This window comes from Ambystoma mexicanum, chromosome 14, assembly GCF_040938575.1.
Source record: "Ambystoma mexicanum isolate Mex_15411 chromosome 14, UKY_AmexF1_1, whole genome shotgun sequence".
In the NCBI taxonomy this organism is placed as follows: Eukaryota; Metazoa; Chordata; class Amphibia; order Caudata; family Ambystomatidae; genus Ambystoma; species Ambystoma mexicanum.
The window spans coordinates 425622519-425644374 of NC_090940.1; the positions used below are offsets into that span (position 1 = coordinate 425622519).

A 21856-nucleotide genomic window follows, 5' to 3' on the forward strand; every position below is an offset into this window, starting at 1 on the left:
GATTTGCATATGGCTGGACCCCTTTTCCAATGGCGCCGACAGGCAAAAAAATGGTGGTGTGGAAGGTTGTCCAGAGCAATGCCAGTGGTTCAGAATCATTAGAAACTTTCCACCCATCACTTTTCTGGTTTTAGTTTGTCCCCTATGTGTGAGAAGGTATACCCAGACGTGGGTGCCTTGCTCGCTGCACCATAGGGAACCAAGCTGTCCTCACTGCGGAGGCCTAAATAGGCAAAACATGTCTGAGGTTGGTTGCATTTCCATGCAGAGTGGACCTGGCCTTGCAGTTCGGGCAGGGCAGCTCCCATTGGTTGCAGTACCCGACTGATATATGGCTAGACCCTTTTTGCAATGGCGAAGATGGGGTCAAAAATGGTGGTGTGGAAGGATGCCCAGAGCAATGCCAGTGGTTCAGATACATTTGAAACCTTCCAACCATCACTTTTGGGGTTTTAGTTCTTTTAGAGCCACTACAGCTTTCTTAATGTTTTGCAGTTTACCCAAACAATCAGCCAAATCCCCCTTTGTAAAGGTCACTGATGTCCCCAGAGAGTGGCCAGTAGCTTCTTTGTCTCTACGAGTTAGGCCATCCACCTGAGCGCCTTATGTGATCTCAGCTTCGTCATGCATCACGACTGTCTAGAGGTTTTGGTGCACTAACACATTTCCATTGCACCAGTGATAGTCTAATTTTCCACCTCATTGATGCAGTTTCTTTTTGATCTCCTGGTTGTTTATTTGCCTAATGGGCAACAGGGACAAGTCCTCTCTAACTGCCCTTACATTATCCCTTGTAACATGAGGCTTTATCACCATTTGTACCTTTATTAACTGCCCTGAAACACTGTGCAATCCGAACAAACAGTATCAAGCCAGGAACAACCTATCACTCACAATTGTGCAGTCTAACAATGGTACGGTCAAAGGGGAGTCTAGAGCCCCTTAGCATTTATCAGTTGTGAAGGCATCACGAAGTAAGAAACAAAACAAATCAACTTTTTTATATTAAATGGTTTATTTTATGTCAGGATGGAGTAAGACCTAACTTGCCCTATGCTAATGTGGGATTTCCCTACCGAAAGAAACTAAAGGATAGCTTGTGTCATTTAGTTCAACTCAAAAATCTGTCTGTGTCCAAAACCTATACTTGCCCTCACAAATAAAGATATACAATGTGTAGGGATGTCTGAAACCTAAAGAAACAGTGTTCAAAGTAAGGTTTCAAGCTTCTTCCAGCTCCTGGCTTCCTTTCCAGCTTCCCCTTGCCCAAGTTCAAGACAGTCCCAAAAAGACCTTGGGGTTCCCTTCCCCAAGAGTACATCTCTTCCAGCTTCAAAACTACAATCAGTTCAAAATCTCTTGGTTTTCAATAACTATTCCAGTTCAACTTTGTAACCATCCAGGCATTCAATAGTTCATATAGATTTTTCTATCAGTTCAGCACTTTTTATGCAATACAACTTCTGTATCTTGGATTTTCCTTGGCCTTTTCCAAGTAGGGGTCACTCAGTCTATGCACAGTTGTCATACAACATGGTCCACCCATTACAGATCATGCGACCGACAACCTTTAGCACTTTGTTATACTTGTGTTCCCTTTGGACTCTCTTGCCAACTCAGGTTCGTTCTCTCTGAACCTGTGTCAATCAATCAACATTTGATGCAGTTTCTCCTTGGCAGTCTCTTGACTTTAGCACAACGTGTATTTCACACAACTCACTTTGTGGGGTTCATCCTTTTCCACCACTTTGCTTTCACTTTATCCATTAATGCTCATCACTTCCTTTTCCACTCTTCTTATAAGTGCTCACTACTTTGCTTTTCCTTTGTTCATAAGTGCTCATCGCTTCATTTTCATTGCGTTTATAAATGTTCATCACTTCACTTTCATTCGTGCTGTAATTTCATATACTTTTCATATCTTTCCTTCAGTTGAATATTCAATAATACAACTTCTTGTTGCATTCTTAAAAGTAATTTGCAGCTTGTTCGGTATTCAAAATTCTTCAATTCGGGCTTCAAACATAACTATTATCAATTTCAGTTTGTTAAGCATTTTTCATATGCCCCTCTTCAGCCCCGGTATGAGTGTTCCCTTTCTCAGACTCACCGGTGTATAGAAGCTCCTCCGGGCCTTCTTTCTTCTCTTTGTCTTTTCCTCGCTCCGCTTGAGCTCTCCAGGAGCTGCGGTGAGCAGCGATTGCTGCCTGCGAACCTTGCTGCAGCGGCCTGGGGCAATCTGGAGCCCTCGGTGTCCCCCAGCTCCGGATGGGGACACACAGCACATGGGATTGCAGTGTCTCGACCCTCTTGTGGCCTGCTCTGGCCCTGGCGTCTCTCACCCTTCTGCAAAACACAGCGTTTTTTTTACCAGCCCCTCTCCAGCCTGCTCCACGTCTGCCAGCCGCGTCAGTCTCTCCAGGCAGGTTTCCCCCCTCTCTCGTGCTGGTCTCTCATTTTATACACCTGTGGGCCCTTAACAGGTTGCAGGTGTAAGTCCTTTGGCTGGCTATAGTTGAATCTATTAGTGCGACATGCCTGACCATTCCACCACAGTCATCTTCCCAGTACCAAAGTGGTGTGAATGAATGGAAGTGTGTTTCACTCCCAGTTGGCTCTTCCTCATTCCAGTCTTAAAGGGAAATGTTTGTGACACAGTTGATGTGTTTGAAATAGGCAAAGGCTTACAACCTATGAAGGCAGGACATGGTAGGGTTCATCCTGACAAGGGAAAGTGGGATACCATGTCTCGCCCAAAGACATCCTCTCCCACTCACCAAGGTCCCTCTCCACCAAGGTGATCTTCCCCCACATATCCACCTCCAGGGACTGGATCCAAAAGCAATGTCCTTTCCCTGGCCACCTGAAAGGAAGATCCAGGGGAAGGAGATGGGAGGATATCTATCTTTACAGGTACTATTTCTTGTACAGGAGTGAACAGTTTCACCTCGCTTTGTTTATCTGCCGTTTACAGCTCCTTAGTTTAACTTTCCTGCATTTTTCCATCTCGGCAGTGTTAGTGGGTTGCTCAGTTCTAATATTGTTACATTGTCTGTGCATTCATTACTCCTTGTACAATTGTGATTGGGGGTTTATGTGTGCGCTCTGGCCTGTGTGGCTGGGAAATAAGCACTCTCATGTATGCGTTTTGTCCTGCATGTAGTCTTCTGCCACTACACTTCCCAAGATACTTTTGGATACTTTATCATCAGTCAGGCACTTCAGCGTCGTGCCAGTCATCGCCGCAGCTCATTGGTTCGCTGAGTTCGCCCAAACATTTCCTTGCGCTGTTACTGTTAACGAGCGATTTTGCTGTGCACTTTCTTGACTCCACCAGGTACTGTTACTTTTGTTGTTTGCTTATCTACATTTTGGCAGCTAACACCTTGCTACATTTAGCATTTTGTCATCATGTGTTTAGGAAGCACATTGCACTCGCAAGGTGCTAAGCTTAATAGCATTGCGCCTTTACTGGTTCTCTCACTACTTAATAGAAGCTTGTATTCAAACATGGTGTTGAAGTAGAGGATTATGTTATTGAACATAACCCCAATATATTTGGATTTACCGAGACTTGGCTTAATCCCAATTTCCCTACTAAAGCAACGCTCTCCACGCCCAATGACTACATACTTTTCAGGGCGGATCGCACACCTAGTAAAGGAGGGGTAGTCGCGCTCATGTGCAAGACAAACCTAAATTGTCACGTTATGCCCCACATTTCACCTGACTAGTGCAAATCTCTCAGGGTCAAAATAAAAACGTCATCCAACACCTCCTTTAATATGCTGACACTCTATAGACCCCCTAAAGTAATGCCCCTTTTTGAAGAGCAACTATTTGATCTCAATACTCATATTGCCAAATCTAAAAGCCCACTTATAATAATGGGAGACTTCAATTTCTGGGCAAACAATCCACTGGAAAAGCAAGGCTCACTTTGCTTGACTCACATCTACTGGACTTAAACAATGGATCACAACACCTACACGGGCTTCGGGCCACTTCTACACCTCTGCAGGGCGTATCTCTGATTCATACCCCTCCCCGGAAGTCTTTCAAGGATGGCAATCTTCTCCATATTGCTACTCTAACTCTCGCTCTGCTGTCAAACACTCCTCTGATATCTGCCACCCCCTGGAGGAACTTGACCTTGATGTCCTCTGTCTCACCGAGACATGGTTCACGGCCATCTCCGTCACAAGCTTTGACACTTTCCTCCCTGACGGCTATAAGATCCTCTCCATGCCCATATCCAACCATTCCGGAGGGGGGCTAGCCCTGATCTTCCTCAGGTGGTTTCCTGCCTCTGTCATTACTACACAGGCCTACTCCTCTTTGGAATGCCTTGTCTGCAGGCTCTCTCTTTCTCCTAGCCACGCACTTACTGTGGCTATTATCGGCCACCTGGCCAGATCTCCTCCTTCCTCTCTGATTGGGCGGACCTCTCCTCTTCCCTCCTGGTCTCGACCACTCAACTCATTCTTGGAGACTTTACCATCCACCTGGATACTTCTTGTCCTTCCTCTGGACCTCTGCGACTCTCACTCTCTATTCTCCTCTCCAGCCCGACTCACTCTGCATGTTATGATCTCTTCAGACCATCCCCTTTCTATCCCTCTCACCACACCTCTCTCCTGGAGTGATCACTTTCTCCTCTCCTCCCAGTTCACCCTCTCTACTCCTCAGGCCAGGCCAACTTTAGCACTGCCACCCACATTCTCGGTCATCCGATCCATGAAGCGCATGTCAGTTGAGGCTTTCGCCGCCACCTTCTCACCCCTCTTTCACCTACTGGCTGACTCACAGCCTGACACAGCCCTTTCCATGCTCCACTCTGGTGTATCTGATACTCTCAACGTACTTGCCCCTGTCATGAGGATCCGCTTGAAGTCCTGAGGGCCCACTGAAGGAACCTCATTCTCAGACGGGCCTCTGGCACCAGAAAAATGCAGGATGCCATGAGGCTGAGCAACATCAAGAATTCGAAGGCCGGAAGACTCTGGGCAGTCTGAAACTTGTTTACCATCTGGAGACTGTTGTGAGCCCTCACCTTGGGTGGCAAGCACTTCTCCAAGGACGTGACTAAGACAGCCTGATGTACTGGAGCTATTGGGAAGGTGGCATATGGGACTTCTTGAAATTGAGGAAGAAGCCCAGTTTGTGAAGGGAGTGACAGGTAACGTTGAGATGATCCAAGGCTTGTTCGGGAGAATGTGCCCTGATCAGCCAATCGTCCAGGTAGGGGTAGACGTGAATCCCCCCTCTCCTGAGATGTACTGCCACTACCACCATCAGTTTGGTGAAGACCATCAGGGCAGAGGTCAACCCGAATGGCAGGACTCGAAACTGATATCTCAGGTATTTCCTGTGCTTGAGATGGATCAGCACATGAAAATAAGCAACCTGAAAGTCCAAGGATACCAACCAATCCTGAAGTTGGAGGGCCTGAAGGATGTGAGAAAAAGTGACCATCTTGAATTTGTCCTTCCTGAGGAACTTGTTCAAGTAGCTCAAATCCTAGATGGCTCGCAGTCCCCCATCCTTCTTGGGAGTCAAAAAATAAGGTGAGTACCAGCCCTTGTTTCTCTCCGCTATAGGCACTGACTCTATAGCGCTTTCTCTAACAGGGTTAATATTTCCTGCACAAGGAGGGGATCTAGAACCCCTCAAAGAGTGTACTCCTGGTTGATTGTTGAGAGGCTTTCGTAAAAAGGGAAGGCAGTACCCATGGGCATTTGTTTCCAGAGCTCAAGCATCCGAAGTAATAGCTTGCCATTCTACCAGATGCTCTGACAGCCTGCCCCCCACCGGTGAGCTGTGACCGAAGGACTCTGAGCAGTTTTAAAGCGGCAGTAGCAGAGCCTGATGGCAAAGAGGCTGCTGCTTGAGCAGCTTTGGCACTTCTACCTCGTCCACCACGAGGAAACTTAGGGTGGCCTCTTTGGCCTCTTTGACTGGCCATTCCTCTCGCCCTTACAAATGAGGAGTATTAACAAAAGGATCTTCCCCTCCATTGCTGTCAGCTAGGACGAAAAGGCTGAGGCCGCTTAACAGCGGCACCCAAAGACTTGGCAGCCGCCTTAGAGGTCTGCAGCTTTTCAAGGCTCTCGTCAGCCTTGCTGCCAAAAAGGTGAGACCCGTCAAATGGCATGTTCAGAAGTCTAGCCTGCACATCCGGTGCAAAACCCGACTCCCACAACCACGCACATCTGCGTATTACGGTGCTCATAGCCATGGACTCTGTCAGCAACATCCAACCCAGACTGAAGGGATTCACACATGGCTTCCTTGCAGTCTTTAAGAAAAGCCAAGAAGCCCTCCCTTTCTTCCCCTTCGGGAATATGCTCAGCCGCCATAGAGTGTACGAAAATCTTGCCAAGGCACAAGAGGAGTTGGCCGCCTTCAACGCAATACTCCCAGCTGAAAATACTTTGGATGCCCATCCATCCACGCGCTTATCGTCCCTATACGACGGGATGGTAGGGTACGCAGTCTGCTTCGAGGTAGCCATGGCTGTCTGGACCACCAGACCCTCAGGAGTGGGGTGAGATGATAGATAGCCGGAGTCGCTACTGGAAGGGCTGTATTTTCTCATCAGAGACTTGTTCACCGCCAGATAAGTTTCTGGGGATTCCCAATTCTTTGCCACCCTGTTCTGCAGAGCCACATGAAATGGCAATATGAGATATGTAGGAGGACCCTGATCCAAAATGTCTAAAATCATCCCGATCATAGTGGGTAGTAGGCCTGGACCTGCCCAAATACTCCACAACTCCCGACATAAGGCGTCGGTAAGAGGATTCGGCATGCTCACCAGGGTCTGGTCTGCCGAACTCCAGCTCCGGAGAAGTGTCACTACCACTGGCATTATGCAAGGTATCACAAAGATTCTGCATCCTACTCTCCTCCGAGATGAGGCATTCTGGCACAATAGGGGTCCCAAACTGGAGACCAAAAGGAGCCTCAAGCTCAGACTGTTCCTCCTCCTCAAATATCGAGGTGAGCGACTTAAAGAAGTCTTTCTTTGGCAGGGGGGTACACACTTTCTCACGAGCCACAGCCAGAGGCTTCGAAGTCGATGACTTTGACACCGCCTTTTTAAGAGGATCCACCGGTACCAGGGGCTGCACCAGCAAATGTGGCACTGATGGCGTCAGCAACGGCGCCGAAGGCATCGAGGGCCTGATCGGGGTGGAGAAGCCGACAGGCACTATAAACTGGCGTGGCACCGATGGCGTTGAGGGTTTAGACAGTTTCGGTGAGGACAAAGACCGTGACCTCGCATTACGTATCGAGCGATCCTTAGCAACCTTGGCCGGAGAAGGCCTCGAAGGCTCTCGATGAGGATCGCACCGTTCACCCAGGCTCGAGGGCAGGGGAGTATCCGGCCGAGACCGTTCCCTGCTGGCTTCAACAGAAGATTTTAAGCATTTTCACGCAGAAAGCTTCCCATTCAGCTAGCATCGAATGTTTGGACGTACAACTCACCCTATTGGTGGTTCCGCTGAAGAAGACGATGAGTAAGGCGACCAGCGGTGCCTTCTCCTCGAGCGCTTCGACGAGGCGGACAAGTGGTGGGAACTACTCCTGGACCTTGAACGTTTCACCTTCTTCCTCTGAAGAGAGTCACCTCTTGACTCATCGGGCAAAGGCCCAGCAGCTCGGGCTTATGGGGCTTGGACACCTTGCCTACCTTGAGTTTCCCCTATTGTTCCTGCAATGCCTTTCCAGTCATCGACTGGCACTTGGAGCACTTATCCGTGTCATGGCCCTCGCCGAGACACCACAGGCAGACACGATGGGGATCCGTGATGGACATCTTGGATTTGCAGTTAGACATATCGAAGAACTTCACAGAAAATACAGTACGAGGCGTGCCGAGTTTCACGAAGCAAACACGTTTGCAGAAAAAACTGAACTGAGGCTGCAGGTGCCGTGCATGCTACTTATAACATCCGATGACGTCACCCTCGACGGAGGCCTTTGATGGATATCGACCTGACGACATTGACGCAGGGCGCCCTATGCCGAAAAATTTCCGCAGCAGCCGAGCTGTGGACACTACATGTCAACGATGAGGAATACGTTGGAGCACACAATCCATTCGGAGAAGTACAAGGTTAAGTGGCTTTGTAAAAGAAGGAACTTTTGGGGCGTGGCTTGGAGCCATGGCGAACGGATCGGCTTGCTAGGAGCTCCCGGCTCGAGCCTCGCAATCAACCGAAAAACTGCTGTAAAACTAATCCAGACAGAAATCCTGAGTGAAGCGTTCTATGTGACGCCCAGCAGGCACTGACCTGCTCCTGGCTGGTGTGCTGCCCTGATCCGCGAGATGTTTGTGCTTAAAGGAGCCTCCTGGCACCCGACCGCGGAGGCAAAATGGCGGGCATCGACTCTGCCGCTCGGCAACCCGGCATGCAGGTGGGAGTTCCAGCGGGTGGACCTGACAACTAAAGCACAGTGGTGGTGCGGGTGAATCCACCACGGTGTAGTGAGCCCGGACCAAGATGCCTCGGAGGAGGGATGGTGCCGACTCAGTGATCTGCAATGGAGGAGTCCCTCCATGCTCCGCGGCACTCCCAGGACTATCCGGATGGCTCAGCGGTGACGGTGCAGCTTCCCGCACTGTGCCTCGGCAATCCCAGTTGCCTAGCGCAGCATCAACATCGCTATACCCCCGATGCCCGGAGGGGAACACAGCTTGGAAGCACCTGATCTCCCTCTAGAGCCCCTACCCCTGAGTGGACTACACTGGGCCCCACACCGAATGCACCCCGTAACCTGCATACCTCATGCATAGGCCCGCTCTGCTGCCCGCGAGCTCTGACTCTTCTGGCCGCATGAAGGACAATAGCAACAAAGTGGTGATGACACAATAAATGCAGAAGCACAACCTCTTCTCTGGGTAATCAGCCCTCCTAAAGGGCAACTTCCTGCATGCTTCCAGGCGTGATCTCTGGCTAATATCAACAGCTGCCTGCAATCCACAGCTTCCTTCCCTCTACATCAGCTCTGGGCCACGCGGTCATGTCGCGCCCCTGCAGTGTCTGGGGGTGAACATCCGCATCCAAGGTAACCAGCCCCCGTGAACACAGCCCTGGACCCTGCTCCGAACTCCACAGCATCCCAAAGGCTCCGAAAATCAGCCCTCACTGGCACCTCTACAGCGACTGGGGAAGCAGCGCTCGCCACGGTAGCAGGACCAAGCAAGGTAGGACGGCAGGTGCCGAGTTCCCAGAGCACCGCGGGTCCCCCACTGGGCCCTCTGATCTTGGGAAGCGCATTTCACATCATGCTGGGGGCCTGCAGCTATGGGACTATGCTTCTAAGCAGCAGGGGCTACTGCACCCAAACTGACTCAACATAAGCACCTACGTGACTTCCATCTTTCACCTAATCGGGCTGCCCTGGGGTGCAGGCAAGCGAATAGGTTCTCCCCGCCCTGATCCTCCCTCAGCCACTCATCCCATTAGTGGCAGAAACTGCTGGGTCCATGATCCCTTCTCCTGCCTGACTCTTGCCCATTTTGACTGGTAGAGCAACGGCCTGGCAAGGCAGCAATCACACACAGCCGGCACCAAGATGAATGGAGCGCACTTAACCTCAAGAACTCTTGGGCAGACACGAGAGGAGTGCCAACAGCCCGCATCGCCTGTCCTCCCTTGTCTCGCCTCTGCACTCCTCCCAGGGAAGCCAGGTCCATTAGGCCATCATAGGAGCAGGACCAAAGCCCCCCTGAGTAGGGAAAAGCAATAAGCACTCAGGTTGCAGACCCCTGAAACCAGGTCACCATGCCGGAGTGATACAGAGGCTCCCCTGGGCCCGGATCCCAGTTGGGACAAGTAAAAGAAGGGTGGGGAAGAGGGCCAAAAACCAGAAAGCGGCAAAACAAGCTGACATTTCGACGCAATTGGCAGCTTCCTCCACAGAAAGAGTAAAGAAGGGGGACAGAAGTGAAACCATGCCCCCCAGAGTGAACCCAGAGCCCACAAGCCTTCCCCGCTGCCCAAGTTGTAACAAAAACAGACCTTCAGGAACTACTAGGGGCTATAACCAAAGAGTACCAGAAAGGCACTGAAGAGATCATGAGCAACATTAATTCTCTAGAGAACTGTGTGGGCGAAATTGATGTCAGAACAGCCGAGATCAAATCCACCTTATGCGAGCAAAACTTCGATATAGGAGAGGGAGCGGACAAAATTGTGGCCTTGGAAGCCAGATGCTAGGCCCTAGAACTGAAACAAGAAGATGTGTAGAACCGCTCCTGGCACAATAACATCCGCCTTCTGGGCATCCCAACATCAGTCTCAGACTCGGACCTGGAACTCTTTACGCTGGACCTGTTCCGCTTCATCTCAACTCTACCAGATGAAGTCCTACTGGAACTGGACGGGTGCATAGAACCAGGTCGAAACTAGGCTCTATGTCCCATCCGGACGTTCTAGTGCGAGTGCACTTCTATAAAGTCAAAGATAAAATAATGTGGGAAGCAAGAAGTTCACCATGCATCAACTTCAGGGACGCCTCCATATCCTTATATCAAGACCTGGCTGCAACCACTTTTATGAAGCAAAAAGCCTTAAAACCCATCATTGAATGGCTCTGAGAAAGGAAAATTATGGGGGTTCCCGATGGCACTGAACTTCACCTGGGAAGGTAGGACATGGCTTATCCGCTCCCCCCGAAAGAAGCAGAGTGTTTCCTAAATCCGGAAGAGGAGGAGGACATCACTGAGAAGGAATCAGCCTTTGGAGAAGGATCCCAGAGAGACTCTGCAAAATCCTGGACCTAGCTAGATCAGCGACCTACGGTTAAGGGACCTCCACCCAAAAATAAGCGCAACAACAAGTCCTGAAGGGACATCACCCCCTGGTCGCTCGATTCTGCAGACCCTATAAGACTGAAGTTAAAGCCCCGCCAAACCTAGCATCCTCCGCCCACACTCCAGACCACCAACAGGTAGTGAAGCCTCGGAGACCCCACCAATAGGCTTCTTCCTGACTTGGAGGAGTCCATGAGCAAGGTCTGTACCAAACTCGAGGCTGATCAAGGACCTTAAGCAGAACGCTACAATGGAGCTTTACCTATATTAGCAGGAGGCCATCGGCCTCTAGGAAGTTTGGTCGTGAGGACTCGGCCAGTTGCCCAGTTAGTCGAGGGCTGGTCCCAACGACCTGTTTTGTATTGGGGGGGGGGGGGGAGTTGGGCCAGGGAGAGTTATAAGGGGGGACTGGAGTGGCGAGGCAACATTGAACAGTGGCGAGGCAACATTGAACAGTGGCTCAGCGGGGGAGACTCAAAAGGCAATCACCAAAAGTAACCATTCATACAAGTTCAGACGGAAGGCAAGCATCTGTGGACCCATGAAGCAGGATCAAAGTGATCAATCTCGATGACAGACCCAAGTAGAGAGCTCGCCATGATATCTTGGAACGTGCATGGGCTGAACTTTCTGGGCAAACGCAAATCAGCAGAGCGCAGACTGGCCCAGCTGTCGACGGACATTGTCTGCTTGCAAGAAACGCACCTCCTGGAGCCAGATGAAAAACAAATCAATTTCAAACGCAGCGCCAGGTGATTTTTTGCTACGGCAGGCCAGAAGAAGAGGGGAGTTGCCCTACTAATCAGTCGCCAGGTCCGCCTCACAGGAATTACAGTCAAGCGAGACCCAGCAGGTCGATTCCTACTAGTCAAGGGCCCTCTGGTCGAGCAACCCATAACTATAGTGTCCATATAATGCACAGAACCATTTTCTCCAGAATATCTACCCAACCATAACTGCATTTGCTGAGGGGCACCTTCTGATTGGGGGCGATTTCAATCGGACTCCAGAATTAAACAACAAAACGCTCCCCCAACCAGATAAGATTTTGCCCGGTCCGTAGGGTTTGCAGAGTTCCCGAGGGAAACTGGAACTGTATATATCTGGAGGCTTGCCAATGAAGGAGTCCGTGATTACACATTCTATTCACATGTACACAAGGGTTTCTCTAGACTGGACTTACTACTAGCAACTAGCACTCTATTCCCATGCTTCGAGGACGTGCAGATTGGTCGCAGAATATTATCTGACCATGCCCTAGTTATAGCATGTCTGCGAGTGCAGGGTCTCCAAGAGCCCCCCCCCCCAAAGGTTCTGGAAATTTCAAGACCACATCCTAGCAGAAAAAGAGGGTCAGGCGTGCACTCTAGTTCCCAGTCATTTAATCCTGATGTGAGTAATAACAGGGTTAAATCCCAACTAAGTTAAAAAAATAACAGGGTTGAATCCCAGATACAAATAGTCCCAACAATGTTCAAAAATTACCAGGGTTATCAGGAGTCCAGGAACCAACTCCCCTCCAAACACACAAATCTTACCTCACATCAGGATTAAATGACTGGGAACTAGAGTGCGCGCCTGACCTTCTTTTTCTACTTAATGTTGCAGGAGACCCAGGCTCCAGAGGCAGCAGCACCGTGGTTATTATGCCCCCACTTGAGAGTCAGAGTCATGGCTTTCCCGCCTCCCCCAGTTTTGGGTAAGATTTGTGTGTTTGGAGGGGGGAGTTGGTTCCTGGTCTCCTGAATGAAACACTTGTGCCATCACTACAATAACCAGAATTCCTTGAGATTGAAATTGAAAAAGTAATTAGCAACACCTGAAAAGGAACACAGCCAACACAGCCTCCCGTAAGAGAGTTTGAGACTTGAAAGTACTTGGAGGAGTAGAACTATTGTGCATTTGAACTGCAGCAGTTGGGATTTAACCCTGGTAATATTTTAACATTGTTGGGGCTATTTTTATCTGGGATTCAACCCTGTTATTTTTTTTACTTAGTTGGGATTTAACCCTGTTATTACTCACATCAGGATTAAATCACTGGGAACTAGAGTGCGCACCTGACCTTTTTCCACATCCTAGCAGACGCAGCAATCTGCAATGAACTATCCGAATCAATCACCCGCTATTTCCAAGAAAATACAGCAAGGGGCTCCCCTGATGCGACCATCTGAGACAAAATGAAGGCAGCAGTCCGAGGGGTAGCAATGAACTGCACAGCTGCACAAAGGAGGTGAAGCCAAATCCAGCAGACCAGATTGGAAGAACAGGTCACAGAATTGGAGGGCAAATGCAACCAAAAGAAATCCACCAAAGTAGGCAAGAAACTAAAGAAAGCTAAAGCCTCGTTAGAGATGCACCTGGCAGATATTTTAGCACGGGCACTAGCATACACTAGGCAATATGAGTATATAAACAGCAATAAGTCAGACCGCCTACTGGCACACAAACATAAATTACACACCCGGAAAAATATGCATATCCTCCGAACCACGACTGGTAAGCCCTGCTTTACAGATAAGGAGAAGCTATAATTAATGCTAGAACACCACAGGGAAATCATGTCCGCAGCATCAACAGACAAAGTAACACAGGCCAGGTACCTACAATAGGGCCAAAAGCTAATCTCTCACACTCACTCAAGCACCTCGAGCTCCCAATAACTTTAATTGAAATTGTCAAAACAATAAAAACCCTAAAAGATGCCGCCCCGGGCCCTGACAAATTCTCCACCTTGTTCTATAAGAAATTCGCCCACATTCTGGCCCCACCCACCTTGCTTCCCTTTTCAACTCTTTTTGCCACAGGTTCCATAGCACCCTCTATTGAAGAGTCCCTAACAGTGCTCATCCCAAAACCCGGAAAAGATCCAGAGCAATGTGCATCATACAGACCCATTACGCTAATGAACGACGCCAAGATTTTCTCAAAGGTTCTCGCACATAGACTAGCTCTGGTTCTCCCAGATCTGATTCACCCATACCAAACACGGTTCATCCCTGCCCGGAGCACACATGATAACATCAGACGTACCCTAAACATAGTCGAGCACGCAAACAGGACTGGGGCAGAATTAGTGATCATCTTACTAGATGCACACAAAGCATTTGACCTGCTAGATTGGGGTTACATTCAAGAAAGCTTTGCCCACTTCGGATTTGGCCCGAAATTCATAAAATGTTCTTTAGCCAACTACCAACATCTCACCACGACCCTTAGAATAAACGGAATCAGATCCCCCAGAATCTTCATTACCAGAGGCACGCGACAGGGCTTCCCCCGTCGCCCCTAATCTTCGCACTTTCCATGGAGCTATTCGCCAGCAGAATCCTGAGCAACCATCTAATACATGGGGTGGAAGTAAAAGGGACCTCCTACAAAGAAGCCTTTCAAGCAGATGACGTCCTCCTGACCATAACCGAAACCGACAAATCCATGGAAGCTTTAGGGCGGGAGAGTAAAGCATTCGGGGACGCATCTGAATTGAAAGTCATTTACGCAAAGTCAACAGCATTAGGAATCAACATCCCACGAAAACTTAGGGAGGCTTTAGCATCCAAGCACCCAATTCCATGGGCTAAAACTGACTTCAAATACCTGGGAGTCCGAATCCCAAGCAAAATTGAGAACACATACCGTATAAACTCCCCCCCTCTATTTAAAGAGCTGCGATGCGACCTGGAACGCTGGCACGCACATGAGGTGCGTCATGGCTGTGGAGAGTCGCAGCCGTAAAGATTAACCTTGTCCCAAGGCTACTCTATCACTGCCTGGCACTCCCCATAGACATCCCTAAAAAGGATCTACAGAAGCTGCAAACTAAACTCTTGAAATATGTCTAGGAGGGAGTGGTTGCAGGGGGACCGCGGATAGCCAAGCAGATAATGCTCGGGGGAGTGGGTACGGGTGGTGTGGGAGTTCCAGACATCGCCCGATATTGCCTTGCAGCACAGCTGTTGCAGGCTTTCTTATGGCAAGCGGCCACAAATCAACCTTGCTGGAAGAAAATGGAAGAGGACTGGAGCCAGCATGTCCCAGCCGTACTCCCACATATCACAAAGCCCAGAGATCCTCCCAATTCTGGCCCACTAAAAGCCACCAGGAACACAGCGGAGAACTGGAAAAAGGCAGCCCGCAGATGGGGCTGCAAAAAGCACTGTGGACCCCCTATTCGCAATCTGGAATAACACTGAATTCACCCGGGTATCCCCCCGAACGGATTCGACAAGTGGAGAGAGGGTGGCTAAAACAGATAGCAGACTTCTTTGCTAACCAGGACCTCCTAACGTTCGAAGCATGTAAAACAAAATTCCAGGTGCCGAAATCAGAACGATTTCACTATACGCAGCTATCCCACAGCAGTACAAAAGCATCTGGCAGCAGAGACCTCACGGCATTAGAACGCACCTCAATAGCAAGCCCTACAAAATATCAACTCTATACAAGCTCCTAGACAAAGCAGATCCCAGTAAAAAGGAATACTATATGCAGAAATGGGAAACGGACATCGGTAAAGAACTCAACATGGAGGAATGGGGCCGAATCTGGACTCAAATGCACAAAAGCTCAAAATGCATCACAAACAGGGAAGGGACCATCAAAGTGGGTTACAGGTGATATCTGACACCGGGGATCCTAAATAAAAGCAACCCAACACTCATCACAATGCTGGAGAGGTTGCGCAGCCACAGGAACCCTGTTCCACCTCCTCTGGTCATTCCCTAAAGCAACTCAGTACTGGAAAACAGTATTAGAACAAATCCAACTAAACACAGGCCTGACTATCCCATGGGACCTGGGGATTGTCCTGCTGTGGGGCACGGGAGAAAGGCGATTACCTATTACTGGCAGCCTAGCGGACCTATGTTCTCATCTGCTCACAGCGGAAAAAATCTCCTTAGCCAGACTGTGGAAACACCCAAAGGCCCTGTGAATCCCATATGGTGGGCCAAATGCTTGGACATCGCAGTCGCAGAGAAAATCACAGTTCTCCGCAACGGAAACAGGAGCAAAATCTACAAAATCTGGGCGCCCTTCCTTGATTACACAGAGCAACTTCCAGGCGTGGCCCGGCAACCTCCTTCCCTCTGCTGGCTGGCGAAATTTGACCAAGAAACCTCTATGGAACTTGCTGTACTGGGCATCTTTGGAAGCCCCGAAAGTAAATGGTCAATAGAAAGGACGTACGCTATCGCACCGCTACTTTAATCGTCAACCTGCACCAGAGGTAGCTCTGCAGAATCCATCAACTTCGACTCCCCGTCGTTACGAGCACCCATACTGTCATGTAGTACTGGCCTGTTTCCTCCCCCGTGTCCTCGCGCACCCTATATTGTTTACTCCCTGATCCTGGTTATGTAATGTTTGGTTTGTACACTGTTGAAAGTACTAATAAAAAGATATGTTGGAAAAAAAGGAACTTTTTGAAAGAAGGAACTACAAGGCCAAGTAGCTTTTTAACTAACAGGATTGTTGTGGGCCAAGAAAGACACAAAGAACTGTTAGACCAAGAAACATTAACATAGCATTGAAGAATCCAGGGGAGAAAATCACCCTCTGGAATCAAGGATCAGTTACCTTGGAGAACTTTTATGTTGGAGCTGTTCTATTTATCATACATGAACCCTTTTTGCAATCACTAGGTTAAAGACATTTAACTTTTCACCATCTCATTTGGTTTGTAGTACGAGGGTCAGGACAGAACATTTGGACACGAGGACGGTTTTGATTTTGACATCCTGACACAGACGGATTCGTTTTTGGTAGGGAAATTCCTCTTAGAACAGGGTCAGATAGGCCTTTTATGTTTATTATGTTTATGTCTATTAAGTTTATACAGCGCTTTAATCCAAAGCGCTTTACAATAAAACAAGATACAATAATGGAAGAAGCAAGTTAACAAACATGGGACAAACCAGCGTAACAATATGTAAAACAGTTTCCTTGGATATTAGAGATGAGGTAAAAATAGGAAGGAAGGGAGAGGGGAACAAGATTCAATTATGTGATATAATGTCAAGTGGAAGTGAGAGGAAGGGAGGGGAGGTAAGGGGACAGGGGAGATGGGAGGAGGGAAGGTAGGGGTGAAGGGGGGAGTGGAGAAGAAGGGCTTTCAAGGAGGTGCGGAAGGAGGTGTATGTGGCGGTGGAGCGGATACAGAGAGGTAAGGAGTTCCAATGTAGGGGGGCCAGGAGCTGAAAGGAGCAGAAGCGAGAAGCAGCACAAGGAGACGGGGGTACAGAAAGTAGAAAGTGGTCGATGGAGCGGAGAGAGCGAGAGGGAGTGTAGAAGGAGAGGAGAGAAGAGAGATAGGGGGGAGCAAGGTCATGGAGAGATTTGAAGACCAAACAGAGAAATTGAAATTTAAGTTGGGAGGGGAAGGGAAGACAGCCAAGTTGAGAGAGTGAGGAGGAAACAGAGTCGCGAGGGCCGAGGAGGCAGAGAGTATGTATGGAAGAGTGGTAGATGAATTTGAGAGGGGGGTCAGATGAGAGGCAGGGAGTCCAAAGAGGAGAGAGGAACAGTAGAAGAGACGGGAGAAGATGAGGGAAGAGAGTAAGAGTTTAGAAGTGTGGAAGGTGAGGGAGGACCGGATCTTGCAGATGTTGTAGAGATGGGGACGACAGGAACGAGAGGGAAGAGAAATGTGGTGGGAGAAGGAGAGGTAGGAGTCGAAGTGGATGCCAAGATTGCAAGTAGAGGTGGAGATAGGGAGATGGGAAGGGGGAAAGTGGATAGGAGGAGGAGTAGGGGAAAGAGTGTTAGAAGGAAAGAAGAGAACTTCCGTTTTGTCTTTGTTAAGGGAGAGAAAATGGGATGACATCCAGTTTTTTATAGCTGTAAGGCCGGAAGATAGGGAGTGATGTAGGTCAGGAGAGAAAGAGTAGAAGGAGAGAAAGAGTTGGGTGTCATCAGCGTAGAAGTGGTAGGAAATGCCGAAGGAAGAGATGACGAGAGCGAGAAGGGAGGTACAAAGAGAGAATAGAAAAGGGCCTAGTACCAAGCCTTGGGGGACACCATAATCCAAGGGGATGCTGGGTGAGGTGCGGCCCCCCAGGCGACTGTGTAGGAACGATTGGAGAGGTAAGAAGAAAGCCAAGTGAGAATGGAGCCTTTAAAGCCAAAAGAGGAAAGAGTACTTAGGAGTAAGGGGTGATCGACGGTATCAAAGGCAGCACACGGGTCAAGGAGGATGAGGATAGAAGATTGCTTAGCGTATGAGCAGTAAGGAGGGAATTGAGCACGGAAGTAAGAGCAGTCTCTGTGGAGTGTTTAGGGCGGAATCCAGATTGAAAGGGAGAAAAGAGAGAGTGAGTTGTAACAAAAGCTGAGAGTTGAGAGTAGGCTATGTACTCAAGGAGCTTAGATAGGAAGGGGAGAAGCGAGATTGGGTGAAAGTTAGAAGTGAGAAGAGGGTTGGCGGAGGGTTTGTTCAGGATGGGAATAATAATGTCGTTTATGTCAATAAAAGTCTTTAACCAAAAACGTGGCAACTTTACGTCATACTTTCATTTCTGACTCCTCGCAATCATTTCTTTGTGGGAGTAGTTCTGTCCCATTGGAATCAGAGTCACTTCCTTACACCGGTGATCAGGATTGGGATTAAACATTAGCACTTGAGGGAGAGAGTTGGCCAATCAGAAGGTCAGGAAGGCAAGTAGCCGCCCCCATTTCATTCCAGCCAGCTGTACCTCTGCCCAACCTTCAATGTCCTTGGAGACGGTGCCCCAGGCAGAGTATGCACAGGAGTGCCTCAACTAGTGTCCCTGCCCAGTAGAGCTAACCAGCCAGCCTCCATGCCCATACTCACCTGTGCACCTCTTGGCCCCCCTCCAGCTCCTGGCAATAGTTATTTTCAATCATGGACATATGCGTAATTTCTTTGTAAGGAAAGCATGAATTGCACAAAGCCTAGTTGCATTAACAAAAAAAGTATCAGCTCCCCAGACGGCAGTTCAAAGTGCTAATAGCGATAAATACCACTTTTGTTGGCGTGCAGGACTGGAAAGCTGCACTTGGGTCTACCTGGCTTGGGCTTGAGAATTTTCCGACCCTGCCCGCTTGTGAAAGTGGTATTTAACGCTATTCTGGAAACGTTTGTTTTTAAAGACAGGCAAGGGCCATCTTGTCTACCTGAAGAAGACAATTCCCCTGCCTGCAGCAACACCATGCTATGCACTTAAACTATGGCTTTCCTTAACATCGTTACCTTTTTGGTTTATAAAACATCTGGACTTCTCCTTACACAGCAAATGATGGGTCAATCATACAGTATTCAGGACATTGTCCTATGCAACACCAATTGCATTTGGCTGCACAGAGCCTTGCACTGAAAAAAGTCAGTGCCTTTTTATCACATCTGTGTATTTATTTGTGTCCATTCATGCAGCTAATCTTTATATTACACAGACACTCATCTCACTAATGTCTTACTTCAGAGGTACATAAAAATGCAGTATTGTTGCTCAATTTATAAGACTTAGGGTGACAAAAATATTAGAACAAATTTGCTGATCAAATTAAGTGTTTCATTATCAAATTTTAATTAGCAAACTAATTTATGCCTTAACTTACCAATTTATCAGCCGACCACTTCCCTTCAATAGCTTTTATAACTCTGTTGAAAAAAAGTAACCAAAGATTAAAGTTCATATACACAGAAAGGCTTCCAAAGACTTTGGTACTATCAACAAGTTATCTACAGCACTATTAACAAGAAAACAACGGTGTAAAGAAATGGGTTTCACTTTTCAGACAAAGACTTAAGGATTTAGGTAGCCTTGAAACAAACAAACAAAAACTCCTGTTCATGTGGAGCCAATATTAAACTTAATGGGATCCTGTAAAGATTAAAACACACCTCCCACAGCAGCATACCAAACCATTGTTTGAACCCTGTCCACTCTAAAAACCAACCAAAGGGGGTAATCTCTGGCAGATGTCTGGGTTCTTAACGAGAGTAGAGCAACAGTATTCACCTTCCAGGGCACGCTGCACTGTATTAGATAATCACTTCAACACCCACAAGGTCCCTAGAGGAAAAAACAGATGCAAATACTGGTGGGAAAAAATGTGTGATTCCATTACTAACTGAATCTAGGCCATGATAGTCCCTTCCCCTAGCCCCCCCCCACCTTTGTTTTCGTTGCAGGACTGTAATGCAGACAGAAAAGGGATGAGCTAGGCATATGCAGCTAGAAAAGGAACATTACAAAAAATATGGTAGTAGGTTTTCCAGTTTCATTTAAAAAATAAACACATTTAGGATGTCATGATGGACGCACGACCAAGCAGGGTGCAAGTTGGCTGCCTAAGCTTTAGGATCTCTGCGACTTAAACACCTCACTTGATCCCAATATACTCTCTAGACATCTGACTGGAGCAGCAGAACACATAATGGGAGACACAGAAAACTGTTCTTCCTATAAGAGAGAAGAATGGTGCAGCAGAGAAGATAGTGAACTCACTCCACTGACTGCCTGTGGATCTGAGGGAAATTGTGGCTGAAGAGGAAGGCATGCTTGAGCCAGCGAGTTCCAGTCGCGAAAAGCCTGTGGTGTGATGGAGTTCGATCTCCAGCACCGTTGGAGGTGAAGCAGTGGGGCAGAAGGCTCCCGACTGTGGGCGCCCAAGACTGACCTAGATCGCAGACCCGGGAAAACATACAGCTGGAGTGGAGAGCTTAGCCTGGCTGGGAGAGGTGGCGACGGCAGATAAGAGTGCAACCTCTGGATCCACAGGAGGTGGAGGAGCAGTTGTAGCTACACTGTAGTTTACCCCTTCAATGTTGTGTCCTTTGATCCATCTCTAATAGAGTAACATTGAAAACACTGTAAAGTTAGACCTTGAACGACTGTTCAATTTCTAAATGAACCAAAAATGTCTAGAGGTTTCCTGCCTCAATAGAAAATCTTCCACAGCAAAGAAGAGTAGTGGATATTGAAAGTTAACTCGTGCATTTTCAGAATTTAAACAAGCCTCAGGAGACTGAATATCTACATGTATAAGAAAGTGATGTATTATCCCACCTTGTAAAAAAATACTCCAGCACCTTGAGGGCGCAAGTCCACATTTAATGCTAAAGTACACTTACAGCCACATTGAGGGTTACAATCCCAAGAGTCAAAAATGTCTATACTAGGACTTGCGAGGTTGAAAACACCATCTGAGAAGTGTATTTCAATGAATCCAAGCTTTCAGTGTACGGAGGTGAAGAAATTGAAACAAGAACAACCCAGCAAAAAAAAGATGATCAAGGAAAGCGATTACAAAGGAATAATGTTCGCATTTGAGGTATTACAATGAAAATCAATTACATTGATCTTGAAGAATACGTTGAAACCCTCATTAGCACATTACTCCAGATCGCTTAGAGTGACAGGGGATCAAATTGATTGAGAACACCAGGTATATTATTTACAAAGTTCAAAACATCAAAATGCCTGGTCCCAAATACTCAGAATAGAGTCCACTATTTTAAAGTCAAGGATGCATTTCTATTAAAAATAAGATCTCCAGAGACCATTAGGGGGTGCATCACTGAGTGATCATCTCGTTGCTCAAGGACCCCTCATGCTGCACTGAAATACGTTATATTGGAGACGTTATTCCCCCCAATGCTCCCTCCATCCGTCGTCAGACCCCAAGCAGCCTGCAGGACAGTGTATACGGCATAGAAGCTTCCCCGAAGCTGCAGTAAGAAAAGGCCTCTGCGGGTGGGGGGGGGGGGAGAACGCTTGGCGTGATGCTGCTGCACCCTGAGGAGCGCCAGGTGGAAAACACCACAGTAATCCCAAGATTAGTGACAGGAGAACGGCAGGCACAGACCTCCCTGTAAGTGTGCGAAATGCGCTAACAAAGGTTTTCCCCTCTACCCAGCATGCTCCAGGTGAGTAACAGACGAAGTGGAGGGGACACGCATTGCATTGCGGGTTGGAACCAACGCATGAGGCTGAGGGAGTGAGCCAAGCGTCCCGGCAACAAGAATAAGATCATAAGATCATAAAGGTTGAGCAGTTAATCGTTGCATAA

General features: G+C 48.2%; 1 protein-coding gene across 1 annotated transcript in view; it reads right to left on the reverse strand.

Moving 5' to 3' along the window:
* ATG14 (autophagy related 14) overlaps positions 1-21856 on the reverse strand; it is a 1873818-nt gene that overhangs the window by 1363733 nt on the left and 488229 nt on the right. Inside the window, exon 3 of the mRNA XM_069637604.1 lies at positions 19400-19442. Within this exon, the coding sequence (XP_069493705.1) occupies positions 19400-19442 (43 nt within the window). The remainder of the gene's footprint in view (positions 1-19399; positions 19443-21856) is intronic.